This window comes from Pseudopodoces humilis, chromosome 4 (genome assembly GCF_049639895.1).
Source record: "Pseudopodoces humilis isolate 2021_Gansu_Grassland_sample_001 chromosome 4, ASM4963989v1, whole genome shotgun sequence".
In the NCBI taxonomy this organism is placed as follows: domain Eukaryota; kingdom Metazoa; phylum Chordata; class Aves; order Passeriformes; family Paridae; genus Pseudopodoces; species Pseudopodoces humilis.
The window spans coordinates 34,171,545-34,184,462 of record NC_142203.1 but is presented as its reverse complement, the minus strand read 5'-3'; the positions used below and the strand labels follow the sequence as shown (position 1 = coordinate 34,184,462).

Here is a 12,918-nt window from a genome sequence, read left to right as displayed (position 1 = left end):
ATCAACACAAATTGAAAAAGTAGCTTCCTCTAAGCTTAAAAAAGCTTGTTTGGAGGAAAAACATGCTATGATCTTAAAACAGTTATCTTCTGGGGGAAAAAAAAACCTGGGCAATTACACATCTAAAACAGTCTTCTCATTAGCTAAATTAAATTTAATTTGTATAAAAACACCTTCATATTTTTCCACCCCCAGAGAGATCCTCTGTTGTCCCTCACAACCATACTGAAAAATAAAGGTCTGAAACCTCTCTTTAAGCCATAGATGAACTGTGAGAATCAAGGGAGCAGCATCATATCACTTCTGTGCATGAAAAAAGGACAGAAGGCATACACGTGAGCAAAACAGGAGAGGGCAAAAATAATAAAGAATGCTGCAGCTAACCAACCAAGCAACCAATCAATCCACCAGAGGAAGCTCAAGAACACTCAGATCTGGCCGCTTTTCAGGCTAATTGCTTTGTGCTTCTGCACCCAGAATGAATTTCACAGCAGCTGCAACAACTGGCAATGCTGAAATCAGAATAGCTTTGCAGAAATCCATTGATCTAGGCTGACTGATACCACATGAGAGTCTTGCTTAACATTTTACAGAAACAAGGGATTAGATACGGAAGACATTTATCTGAGTTACTCTGGATTTAAGTTATGAAGTAAGAAAGCAGACCCTCAACTCCCTGCCTACAGCAGAGATTTCCAAACACTTCTAGCAATAGGGAAATACTTAATATTGAAAGGCATAAAAGAACTACATTCTACTTCCTAAATTTCAAGAAACTTTGGGGAAATCAAAGAAATCCCTGAAATAATTCTTCTCTTTCTGTTTACTTTGCAAAGTGATAAAATATGAAGTACTAATGAGTTTTGGAATCACAGAATGATTTGATGGGACCTTAAACATCATCTAGTTCCAAACCCTCCTGCCATGAGCTGGGACACCTTTCAGTAGATCAAGTTGTTCAGTGGCCCATCCAACCTCGCCTTGAACTCCCATAACTTCTCTGGGCAACCAGTTCCAGCACTTCACCACTCTCTGAGTAAAGAATTTCTTACCTATATCTAATCTACACAGTCCCTCTTTTGGTTTATCAGTTTAAAACCATTTCCCCTTGTCCTGCCTCTACCTGCCTGCATAAAAAACTTTTCCTTCTTTTTCAAAGTTCCCTCCAGGTACTGGAGGGCCACAATGAGGTTTCCCCAAAGCCTTCTCTTCTCTACAATGCTTGGTCTCCCAGATAGAGGGATCTTTTTTTCCTGACTAAGAAAGTAATATTTGACAATCAATGCAAATCATACTTTTTATCATTACAGAAAAAAAAAAAAACCTTGCATTTTTCCACCTTAAATGCTTTTCTGAAAGGATTTTTAGAAGATTATCACCACATACATTGTTCAAAATCATTAACGAAATATAATCCAGTATATATCCAGGGAAGTTTGCCATATGGTTTTAATTTTGAGCAAACTTTTTTTTTTTGGTCAATAGAGTTCTTGGTTAATTATATATTAAACCATCAAATCTTCATATAAATCACTGTTATTTTAAGAGACAATGAAAAAATACTTTTTGAAGACTGCACAAGTTCTGTATTTTTTGTAGAACAAGACTGGAAGTACAGAAAAGTGTGTTATTTGCCACCTAAATACATGAAAACTTTGTCTACATAACAGAATACTGGCACTTTCTCTCTTTGGCTTAAAAGGATACTCATGTCCAGTCTGAAAACTGTGAGTCTTGGCATGTAATGAGTAAACAATAAATCCAGTATTTGTCTGTGCATTCATCTCTGCAAAGAACTATTCCAACATCCAACATGACAACCCTTTCCAATAATGAGGTCTGTCCTGTACATGTTCCCTTTTTATAACTTTCATTTCTAAATGCCTAAAGTGCTACAAAGATCACCTTGACTGCCTCACATTCCTGTACAGTTATATTAATATTTCAGAGAGAATTGCTTTATTCCTTTTTTTATGGTAGAGAAGAGTCTGTATTGTGCATTCTTCTGGATTTTTGGAGAGGGGGGGAAGGTGAGGCAAGATCTGGACATTGGGGAATCATATAGTACATTAGCATTTCTCATTTACTGTCTTTGGCAAATTCTGCAATTTACAGCATGTGATACATCTCTGGAATGTACTGTCACTTTTTGCCTATAAACTTTTTGTATTAATATAGGAAGATCAAACTATCCTTCATTTCCTTTCACCGAACTTTTACTCATCAACTAATATAAAATTTTCCTTTTGGTTTTCCTAGGGGAAAAAGAATTCAGAGTAAAGATACCAAAATGAAACCACCTTCTACATGTACTATCAACAATTTGTCATTATATACCTGTTAGCCTCAAAATAATTGACAGAATATGTCTGTGACAGTAAGATAACTTAAAAATTCTCTTCAAGAGAAATGTGCAAAGTTTTTCAACACTCCTCTTTAGATGAGCTCCAGAATGATGGTGGACAAGACTCTCAAGAAATTATCTTCTAAACAGTGAGCATGGACCCACAGTACTATAAGTATTCATGGAAAAAATTATACACTACATTTACAGAAAGGCGCTATATTCATCTGGGAAAATAATGATTGAAATTCATAAAATAAATGATGAAACATCAATGACCTTTGTTTATGCTGCACAATTGTACCTATATGGAAAGAATTATACATACAAACTGCGGTTCAGTTCCTAAAGAAACCTCCAAACACAGAGAATGGGGAAGTCCACAGAAGTCAATCCACAATAAGCCAGGTCATTCAGCCAAGGTATCTACTTAATTTTGCTTATCAAAATATTAGGACTGCAAATCCTTTACTCCCTGTGCTCTTAACAATTAATAGACTGCCACATTTTCAAGTTTCATCCCAGCTTGTTTACCACAGAACTGCTCATTACTGATACTTGTGTCAGTTTAATCTTACTCAATTTAAAATTCTATGGACAAATTCAGAAATAAATAATTCTCCTACTACCTCCAAGCTTCAGCCAAAGAGAAAACATTGTTCAGAGAAAACTCTTGAATATATTCACTTCAATTCTGAAATTCAGGAAGCAGCCTATCCTAATTTAGACAAACTGGAAGTACTCCAAATTTAAGTTTGATGAAGACTTCTTGTCACATTGCTTCCTCTTTCCACTGGAAGGATTTTTTGCACTAGTAAGTCAAAAATAAATGCCTCCAAACAAGAAACACTCATACAAAATTCACCTAAGACCAATACACCAATTAGTGAAAGAACACCAGGAACTCATAATAATTTACTTCTGTGAAACACATAGCATTCTTATTTATAAGGCTTTTTTATTGATACCCATCCCACAATCACATATACACTTGGGATACAGCAGTACAAGAAAAAAGACTAGCAAGTGGTGAGGTAATATAGTTTACATAAGAATTCTCCTCAAAACTTTGCAACTGAAATGAAACGGGAAAAAAAGCTACTCTTTCTCCACCTAGGAGGGAGCACAAGTATGACAATAGTACATTATTGTCATTCTAATCTTACTGGAAAAAAATTATATTCTGAAAACTTGTATTCACATACAGAACTCTTTAAGACTTCTATTAGCAAACTGAAATTCTTGGTTAAGAACACGCCATGACATCCTTCAATTAAGGTCATGGCATGTTTTTACCCAGAATTACAATTACAATTAAACAAAACAACTGCTACTTTTTGCTACCTTTTCCACCAGACTGAACACTGTCTTCCAAAAAGTGTGTGAACTAAATAAATGTTTATAGAAAAACTCAGTACAGTCTGCATTTACTTTCAATGAAGATGTCAGAAGATGCCTTTCACACTAGCTCACATCCTGTATTCTTTTGAAGGAGTTCATAAACTTCTTACATAAATAGCTCATAAACACTGTACCATGCATTAGATTCTTATGGAAATTTCTTTTATATATCATAAACATATTCACACCAAAGATAAATCCATTGCATAAAAAATAATCAGAAACACATTTTCTTAGCTTCATATTCAAAATTAGAAAGAGTAAAACAATTTTTAGTCAGTGAGACTAAAAATAAAAAAGGTTTAAAGTTTGCTCTATGAAAGAGATGGAAATATTGTACTAAAACATAGTACTTTGCTAGAAGCATACACACATACATACCGATCTAACAGTATTATTAGCATTTAAGATGTATTTTGAATTTTAGCTAGGTACAGCTTTCCATCACTGATTTTGCTTTCATCTTTTAGTTTCTCATTTCTATTTACATAAAACTGATTTTATTACGTAGTTTATGCAGTGTCTTACGTTTATTTACTTACCAACAGTATCACATGGTTCATCCTTATGTACACAGAAATCCTTCCTAGAATTGGGGGTGAAAGAAAAAATGTTAAGCAAGTCAAGCTGTTAGACGTTAACAACTGTGTAACCTATTTAAAAACATTTTTTACGGCTCAATGAATAAATACAGAACACCATTATCTCAACAAAGAACAAGTGGAAGCAAAGGCTGGGATTGCACAGAGCACTTAAACTCCATCTTATTCTCAGAGCAGATTTAAGAATAGTCAGGTGACAAAACATGTACTGTATATTCAAATTGCATTGCACCTAATTTCTATGTTCTTCTGGGCTTTATGAGGTTTGTTTTTCCATTTTCTGTAATTATCTTGAAAAGTAAAAAGTCTAAAGCTAGTCTTCCTAACATGTAAAATGAAAATATTTCCAGTGCTTTACATGATTATTGATATAAATGCAGCATTTGTATCAGTAATACAGCCAGGCAGTTTTTATTCTAGCAAGTCAGTGGTTAAAATCACTAACAGGAATATTTCAAGAAGCATTTCTTCATCCCCTTAGAGTAGTGGAAGACTTATAAAAATTAACTACCCTATCTCCAACACGTACTTTAGTCCAGTCCAGTCATAGGTCTATAAATAAGACTTCTCGATTGCATAAAGGAGAATAAATTCAACATTTCAACTGTGTCTTAAACATCTGCTTGGGATTCATTTTGATTTCACATGTATTTTTGCTTGGGATTCATTTTGATTTCACATGTATTTTACTTCTCAGAGACACACAAGTTACTAAAAGAGCAAAGGGAAAACTGCTTTTTACTGGAGTATTTATAAGTAATGTTAATTTGTTATTTTAAGTTTAAAGGGCAGCTGAGGTATGCATGAATTGTGGGAGGAAACCAATAGGGAAAGAAACAACTACCTCAGGTACAGCAACCCCATAAACAAAGAATTCTGTTTTTCTGCTGTGCCACAAAGTAAGGGTCTCTGTTTTTAGGGAGAGACTATATGAGTCAGAGAAATTTAGTCCTTATATTGTGTCTATGAAGGCAGATATATAGATTGATATATAGACATATAGATATATAGACATATAGATGGATAATGATAAAGATATACATATAGAGAAACACCCATTTTCCAGGAACAAAATGCAAGAACTGTTTGGTGCCTGAAATGAAAGATACTGACACTTTTTTTTTTTTTTTTTGCAAAGTGTGAAAACTCCAAGAGACGTTTGTTTGTTTCCCACAGACTCTTTCTACATAGGGATTTAGACCCAAATGCAATTTCTAAAGGTTGACAAATTTCTAACAGTTGTTAAGGGACACACAGATAGATGCATGGGGTTATATAGCTTTTAATTAACCATTCACCACTGCCAGATGATTTCATAGAGTGGAAGAAGAATCGTAGTGCTATAAATTGACAAAGTTGTGAGTAAACTGATAAGGACAGTCTGGGAATACACTCAAAAGGGCCCTGGAAATTGAGAAAAAGGTGGTGAACAAGAAACTACAAACAGACACAGAGAAAAGTTATTTTATTTTTTCAAACCTGCAAGAAATTGCATTAATGCACTTGGTTGTAACACAATTCTTTGTTTTGTGCTATGTGACACAAGGGACTTATTGTCTTGTTAAGCAATATGACAGAATGATTAGAAATATGGGACTTGAAGTGAAGCAAGAGAACATGTGTAAAGACAGTCTAAGGACACTGATTTCTTTCCACACACACCCACTCAATCACCATAAAAATCAACTGATGCAATACTAAGTAAAAAAAAAAAGAAAAAAGGAAAAGAGAAAAGAAATAGATCATACCTTCAATTGTAAAAGAATACTACATTACATTTTAAAACTGTCAATATCCAAGAGGTTTCTGCTCATGTAATAGCTTTCCTCTCATATACTTACTGAGCTGTTTTTTGGGTTTTTTTTTATTTTCACTTCTTGGCTGGATCTGACTATGATTATGTTGTGCATTCAGGGTTTCATTATGGGACGTGGGGGAAATGGTACTGCTATGATTTGGCAAGAGGGAAATACAGTAAACCATTTTTAGTTCCCGACTTACATTGAAAGAATGTAATACCGCCTTTAATTTCCAGGAATATGAATGCATTACATACAATTGAGACTAGGCTCCTTAGTAAAGATTTACAGTTCTAGCTAAACCTACCAGTGACTCTCATAAAAATAAAGCACACTACTAAGTCCTCAGACAGATTATTTGCCTTCGTTCTTCTCATCCTTTCTCTCAGCAAAACAGAGTAAAGATATTAAAATCACTGTTACAGCACATAGAAGCTTTAGCGGCACCAGTTGGTAACTGAGTCTGTCAATGAAAGCAAGAAATGGTTAAAGCCCACCCACTCCAACCATTACCCAGCACATAATGTCCATTACTCTAAATGGTTACTTTGCATACACACAGAAGAGAAAGCATTTCCTTATTCAAGTGAAGGAAAGGAGGAGCTTTCACACTACTTACACCTGAATTCTGCACTTGAATGAATTGGCTAACCCCAGGAAAGGATTCTAAGCAAGGATAGGTAACCACTAATGAATTGTTTCATGAAATTATGTTTAGATAGTAGATTTTAGTTGACTGCATATATCATTATGAAAGACCTTCACAGCACACAAAGGCTACTTAATTTCTAAATACAAAATTATACAAAATACATTGTCTTTGTCAAAATAAATCCTGATGTGTAGGTGGGATGTACAACAGAAGACAAAAAGAACAGCAAAGGAAAGCTAAATTAAAATCCAGACTTAATTTTTTTTGTGAATAATTTTCAGCAATTTGTCGTTTTAGATAAATTTAATACTTGTTTTGGCAAGGCAAAATAATCAAAATATCTATTTTTTTACTCAGGCTGGTTTATCATTTCCTTCTTTATGCTAGATTGGAGAAAAGAAGAAAAAGGACAGATATTAGATTTCACCTGTCTACCAGATCTTCATTCTAGCTTCACTCTACTCCAATTTCTCTAACGTTTGCAATTTTGAATCATGTTACTTGAATAACAGCAGAAGTTAGACTGCTTGAAACTGCAGTCTAACTTCTGCTGCTACTGATTCCAGGGCTTACAACATTGCTGAGGCTTATTGCTCAAGTAGTAAGTTTCATCAAATCATAACATTTTTATAAGGAATAGTTGCAATTAATGGCACTTGTGGCAAGTGACATTATCATCAAATTGTAAATGCCTTCACTTGCATTGTGCAAAGTGAATAACTACAACGCTGAAGATGTTCTTTTCTCTTCACATAACAGGACATTCTGAAATAATTTTCACATAATAAACCAAGCACGTAAGTACTGATTAATAAATGCACTTTTAATGACAATAATTAAATTTAATATTATTTTGGTGCTAATGAACCACAAGAAAAATTACTTATTTACTATTTATTTGGGAATTTAAGTAAATGGACAATTATATAATAGTGTAAATTGTATTTCGGAAACTGTTTATTATTTTTATCTCAAATGCAACAGTATATACTGTATTTTAGGGAAAACAGGAAATAATATATTTAATTACTTCAAATGGTTAACACATCACTTAGGCTCTCTAAAGCTGAACTGAGATTTAAAAGGATGATATAAATAGTCCATATAAAGCTCACATTTCAGTCAGACTGAAAAACAACAGTTTGGAAGTATGGTGAATTAACTAATAGCTGAATTGAACACATTGTTAACATATCAAAACAGATACAGAGTAATTAGGAATTCAAGGAAGCCTTTTGAGTGGAGTCAAATAGAACCTAGACTCAGCATGAGGAATAAACAGTGATGCAGAAGAAGATATGAAGGCATTCCTGGTAAAGTTTAAAAATTAAATGAGTCCTGATAAATGTACATTGGAATCAAGACAGATCAAATTTTAAAGATAACTCATCTGAGTAAATTTTCTTCTAAAGCAGCCAAAAGTGGCCTCCCAACTTGATTACACAAAACAACAACAGAAAAAAATGAGCATTTGGAAACAGACAGTAGGAGAGAAACAGCATCCTTGGATAAAGATACAGGAAAATATAAAAATGATACTACTACCTCTGTTCACACAATACTGTGTTCAGTTTTTGTGCTTATGCTTGAAAAAATAATTTTGTAAAGTGGAAAAGGTCTGGAAAGAAGTGAGAGAACAATCACATAGAGTAACCTCTGTAAATTACTCTGAGACAGAGAAAAGTTGTGACTTGAGTACAGCCTACAAGTATTTTCATAGGGAAGTTTCCCAACAGATTTTAGCAGTGAAGGGTACAAAGAGATCCATGGTTGAAAGCTGAAGTAAGAAAAACTAGAAATAAATCTAACTGTCCATTCAGAAAGGAAACTAACTGTGCCAATAATCTACTGCTGAACAGTTAATCTTCCTTTCCTTCAAATTTTTGTCCAAGACTTGACTACCTTTCTTAATCACCAGGAAAATTAAAATGTAAAAATTACTGTCTAAATTTTATGTTTGGGTCTCACACTAGATACTCAAGAGATTTTAAATTCAGTTTATGTCCATGTATTCCTATGGAACAGATCTATACTAATGAAAGGAACATATGCAGCCTAATTATTAGAGCTTGAAAAAGTAAGCTGACAGCAACAGGTAAATTCATGCAAATTTTCCCCACACACATTATTACAAGCATTACCACTTCACACACTCAAATACCTTAAACTTAAAAATTAAAAAAAATAACAAAACAGCATATGATAACCTAAAGTTAGTGTGATTTTTTAAAATACACAAGGTAAAAATACAGGACTTCAATTTTACAGAAGATTCTGGCTTAAAAAAAACAAACAACAAAGTGTTGGGGTTCAAGCAAGGCTGGTACCCTGGCTGGAGCCAGCACGGCAGCTATTCTCAGCTGCTCGGTCTATATCCCACTGCATCAATGTGATGGATGGCGAAAATGGCGATTTATTGCAGGGAAACTTAACATTTTATAGCTTGGGGTCACTGTGTTACTCCCATCTACATATGTCACACCTGGGTGCTATTGGCTAATTACAAAAGGCCTAGCTATCCTAACAGAGGGGGGGTCTAGTAGCTTCCCGTTACATCCCGGTGTCTTCCACTCCGCTATGCCCTAAACTACAACAACAAAGGACAAAACTTTTCATTTAAATATGCTCTTTTCAGATTTCCCTGCTTTCTTCTGCATCTACAATCCTATTACTAAATAATTAACAGACAGTCCATGTGCAATTCTCATAAACTTCCTTGAAGCCTGCCGGTATTGTCAAATAAATCAAATTATAAAGAGAGTTGATAAATTGAGTATAAAACAATTAAGACAGTTGGCAGTATTATGAAGTTGAAGTATTATGAAGTTACAGTGATGAAGACAAAATGAAGAATAATCTCATTTCTCATTTGTGCACATGCATTTGTGAGAATTCACTTTTCCAAAGCTGAAATTCACTAGGAGTTTAAGGACAGCAATAGCAGCTTAATAATCCAATCTCTATCTCAATACATTTCAGCAATTTTGACTGCCAAACACTTCAGGCTTTTGTGGTGACCCTGTAATATTAGTTTCATTCATGCAGGGATCTTTCACAGCCTTCCTCCTCTGACTTTCTTGAGGATTTGTTTTTGGTTCAGAAAGGTAATAAAAAGCAAAGTCAGAAAAATAACTGTATTTCTTCTGTGCATTGGAAGGTAATAGCAACACTTGAAAAAATCTTGTCCAAGCTCTGGGGAGAGCTCTGGACGGTTGAAACTATTGGAAGTAAAACAGTATTTATGAAATCTAAGTGCTATTTGTGCCACTAGGTACACTTTTATAGAACAAGGCTCTTTCTTGCAGTGAAAATGCCTAACAGCACTGTATCAATTATGTGCAGCCTGGCGCAAGGAGATCTCAGACACTGAAGATCAATATGAATAAATGGCTGATGCACACCATCAACATGGAATACCTGATGAATATCAGGAGAATCAGAGGTCTACTTTCTGTCATAAGAACACGTGAAGGTATCAGTTCTGAGAAGAAGAATAAATAGCTTGGTCTTTTTCTGTATTACTCTTTTCGCACTTGTTCTACAAACCACTGTGGAACAACAGGTTGACTGATGCACTGAAAAGGCAGCAAAATGCACAATTTTTAACTGAAGGTAGATTCTGCCTCATACTTGTAACCACTCGTTTATACATTTCAAAGCTTTCATTACCTAATTTGCAATAGAGGCTATAAAAGAACTTAAGCACCATCACAAAAAAAGTGGAAATTCCACAGGCCTTCTCCTGCCTTATTTTCAGCTACCTCATTCAGGTCAAGCAAACTGTGCAGATAGAAACCAGTAATGTCATCTCAGGGGCTACCAAAATCAGGGCTTGCCTCTGCAAGCTCAGACCCTGTAACTTGAAAGGCAAGGAGGATTTTGTTGCAACATGCTGCAATTTTTTCTTCAGAGAAAAGTCGTAATACTGTCTATCTCTAAAGTAACTGTACTAATTTATATCTGTATACACAATAAAACAGGTAGTTTTATCAAGACAGTCCTTAAAACAATTTTTGTCTAATTATCACATTATCTTTATATCCAACCTCCCTAGTAATCTCTTCTAAATACATTACAAACTCTTTCTGCCTTTCTTCTACTTCATGGCACCATATTTTAAACAGGATATTTTTTCACCAAAATAAGCCAATTTAAAGGGAAACTAAACAAACTGACATAATGAAACAGGACCAAGTAAATTGAAATGAATTGGTAGCAGATATGCATCATTACAGCCTATCTGGGCAGCAGAGAAAGCCATGGGGAGAAGCTGGCTTTGCTTTCATCTTTACAGAAAATATGCAAAAATAAGTTTGGAAAAGTACCTTTTTCCTGAAAAGGCTATGATGGCCTTTTGGCTGCTGAATAAGAGTCTCCATAACATCCACATTACACTCTGTATTTTGGCATTAAAAATTAGCTCTGCAGAACACCCAATACTTCACGTCTAACTCTTTTTGTTACTACACAAAACTGGCATGTGAAAGCACAGGAAAGCTTTTACAAAGAACTCTTGCTGTTCTATTATCATGTGAGACAAAAGAGGAGATGTGGCAACTTTTAGGAGGGCTGCCACACAATGTGGTGGATACCCAAAACTTTACACATTTACTCGAAAAACACCAAGCAGTTGGTGTTCATCTGTACAAACAAAATAATTTCTCTAAATAAAGCAGACCTGCTGTCCAAAGCTCTTCGGAAACTGTGACAAAGGAGCTTGCTCCATGCTCACAAAACAGAATGAGACTCTGAATTAGGAAAATACATGTGTAGAGCCACACATGGTGTCAACTATACCATAAACCTGATGATGTGTAGAGGTAGCCTGAATAAGCAAAACATTTGCAGTAAGAAAATTGCTCTGGTATGATTAATTAGCAGCTAAAGCAGCTCTCAGATGGGAGGCAGTACAGTCTAGAGACTAATACCACTATTAAAAATGTCAGAAGAACAGATATTTAATTTCTGGCTCCAGTACGAACCTACTGTCTGATATCTAACCAATCACTTCCCTTCTCTCTACTTCAAATTCCTTAAAACTGATCAGAGATTTAAACAAAAAAATTTTATTTAAACTGACAGATAAAAAGCTCTAGACAACCCTGGAGCAAGTCCAAACAAGAGGCATGAAAACAATCTGAGGGCTGGAGCCCCTCTCCTACAAAAACGGGCTAAGACAGTTTGGGTTGGTCTGTCTGGAGAAGAGAGGAGCCCTTATTACAACTTTTAAGTACCTAAAGTGGGCCTACAAGAGGACTGGAGAGGAACATGTAACTGGAGAGGAACATTTTTACAGGGACATGTAGCGGCAGGACAAAGAGGAATGGAATTAAACTGAAATTGGCTTGGTTTATATTACATATAGGTAAAAAGTTCTTTACTGTACAGGTGTGAGACATTGGCCCAGGTTATCCAGAGAAGCTGTGAATTCCTGGAAATTCTAAAGGTCAGACTGGATGGGGCTTTGAACAATCTGCCCTAATACAAAATATCCCTGCCCATGTGGTAGGGGGTTTGGAACTAGATGATCTTTAAGGTCCATCCCAATCCAAACAATTCTATGATTCTGTGAAATCATAATATCATTATTACAAAGCAGGAAAGCATCTTAACAAATGATCAGACTTTTGCAAAGCTTTTTTACCACTTAGAATCACAGAATCCCAAAATTGTTAGGGTTAGAAGATCATCCAACTCCTTCTGTCCAATCCTCCTATCGAGGCAGAGCCACCTGGAGCAGGTGACACAGGAACGTGTCCTGGTGGGGTGTAAATGTCCAGAGAGGGAGATTCCATGACCTCCCTGTGCAGCCTGTTCCAGTGCTCTGAAAAAATCTCAATGTAAAGAAGTTATTCTTCATGTTAAGGTGGAATTTCTTGTATTTTGGCTTATGGCCATTGGCCCTTGTCTGGTTGTTGGGCACCACTGAAAAGAGTCTGGCATCATCCTCTTGGCACCTGCCTTTGAGGTATTTATATTTACTAATGAGATCCCTTCTCAGTCTTTGGACAAAACAGGCCCAGCTCCTTCAGTCTCTCCTCCTAGGAGAGATGGTCCAGATCCAAAATAATCTCTGTGGCCTCTGCTGGACCCTCTGCAGTAGCTGCTTGTCTTTCTTAC

General features: G+C 35.5%; 1 protein-coding gene across 1 annotated transcript in view; it reads right to left on the bottom strand.

The window, feature by feature from the left end:
* The window catches only part of ADAMTS19 (ADAM metallopeptidase with thrombospondin type 1 motif 19), a 140,702-nt gene that overhangs the window by 90,597 nt on the left and 37,187 nt on the right, over nucleotides 1-12,918 (bottom strand). Inside the window, exon 7 of the mRNA XM_005530041.3 lies at nucleotides 4,288-4,331. Within this exon, the coding sequence (XP_005530098.1) occupies nucleotides 4,288-4,331 (44 nt within the window). The remainder of the gene's footprint in view (nucleotides 1-4,287; nucleotides 4,332-12,918) is intronic.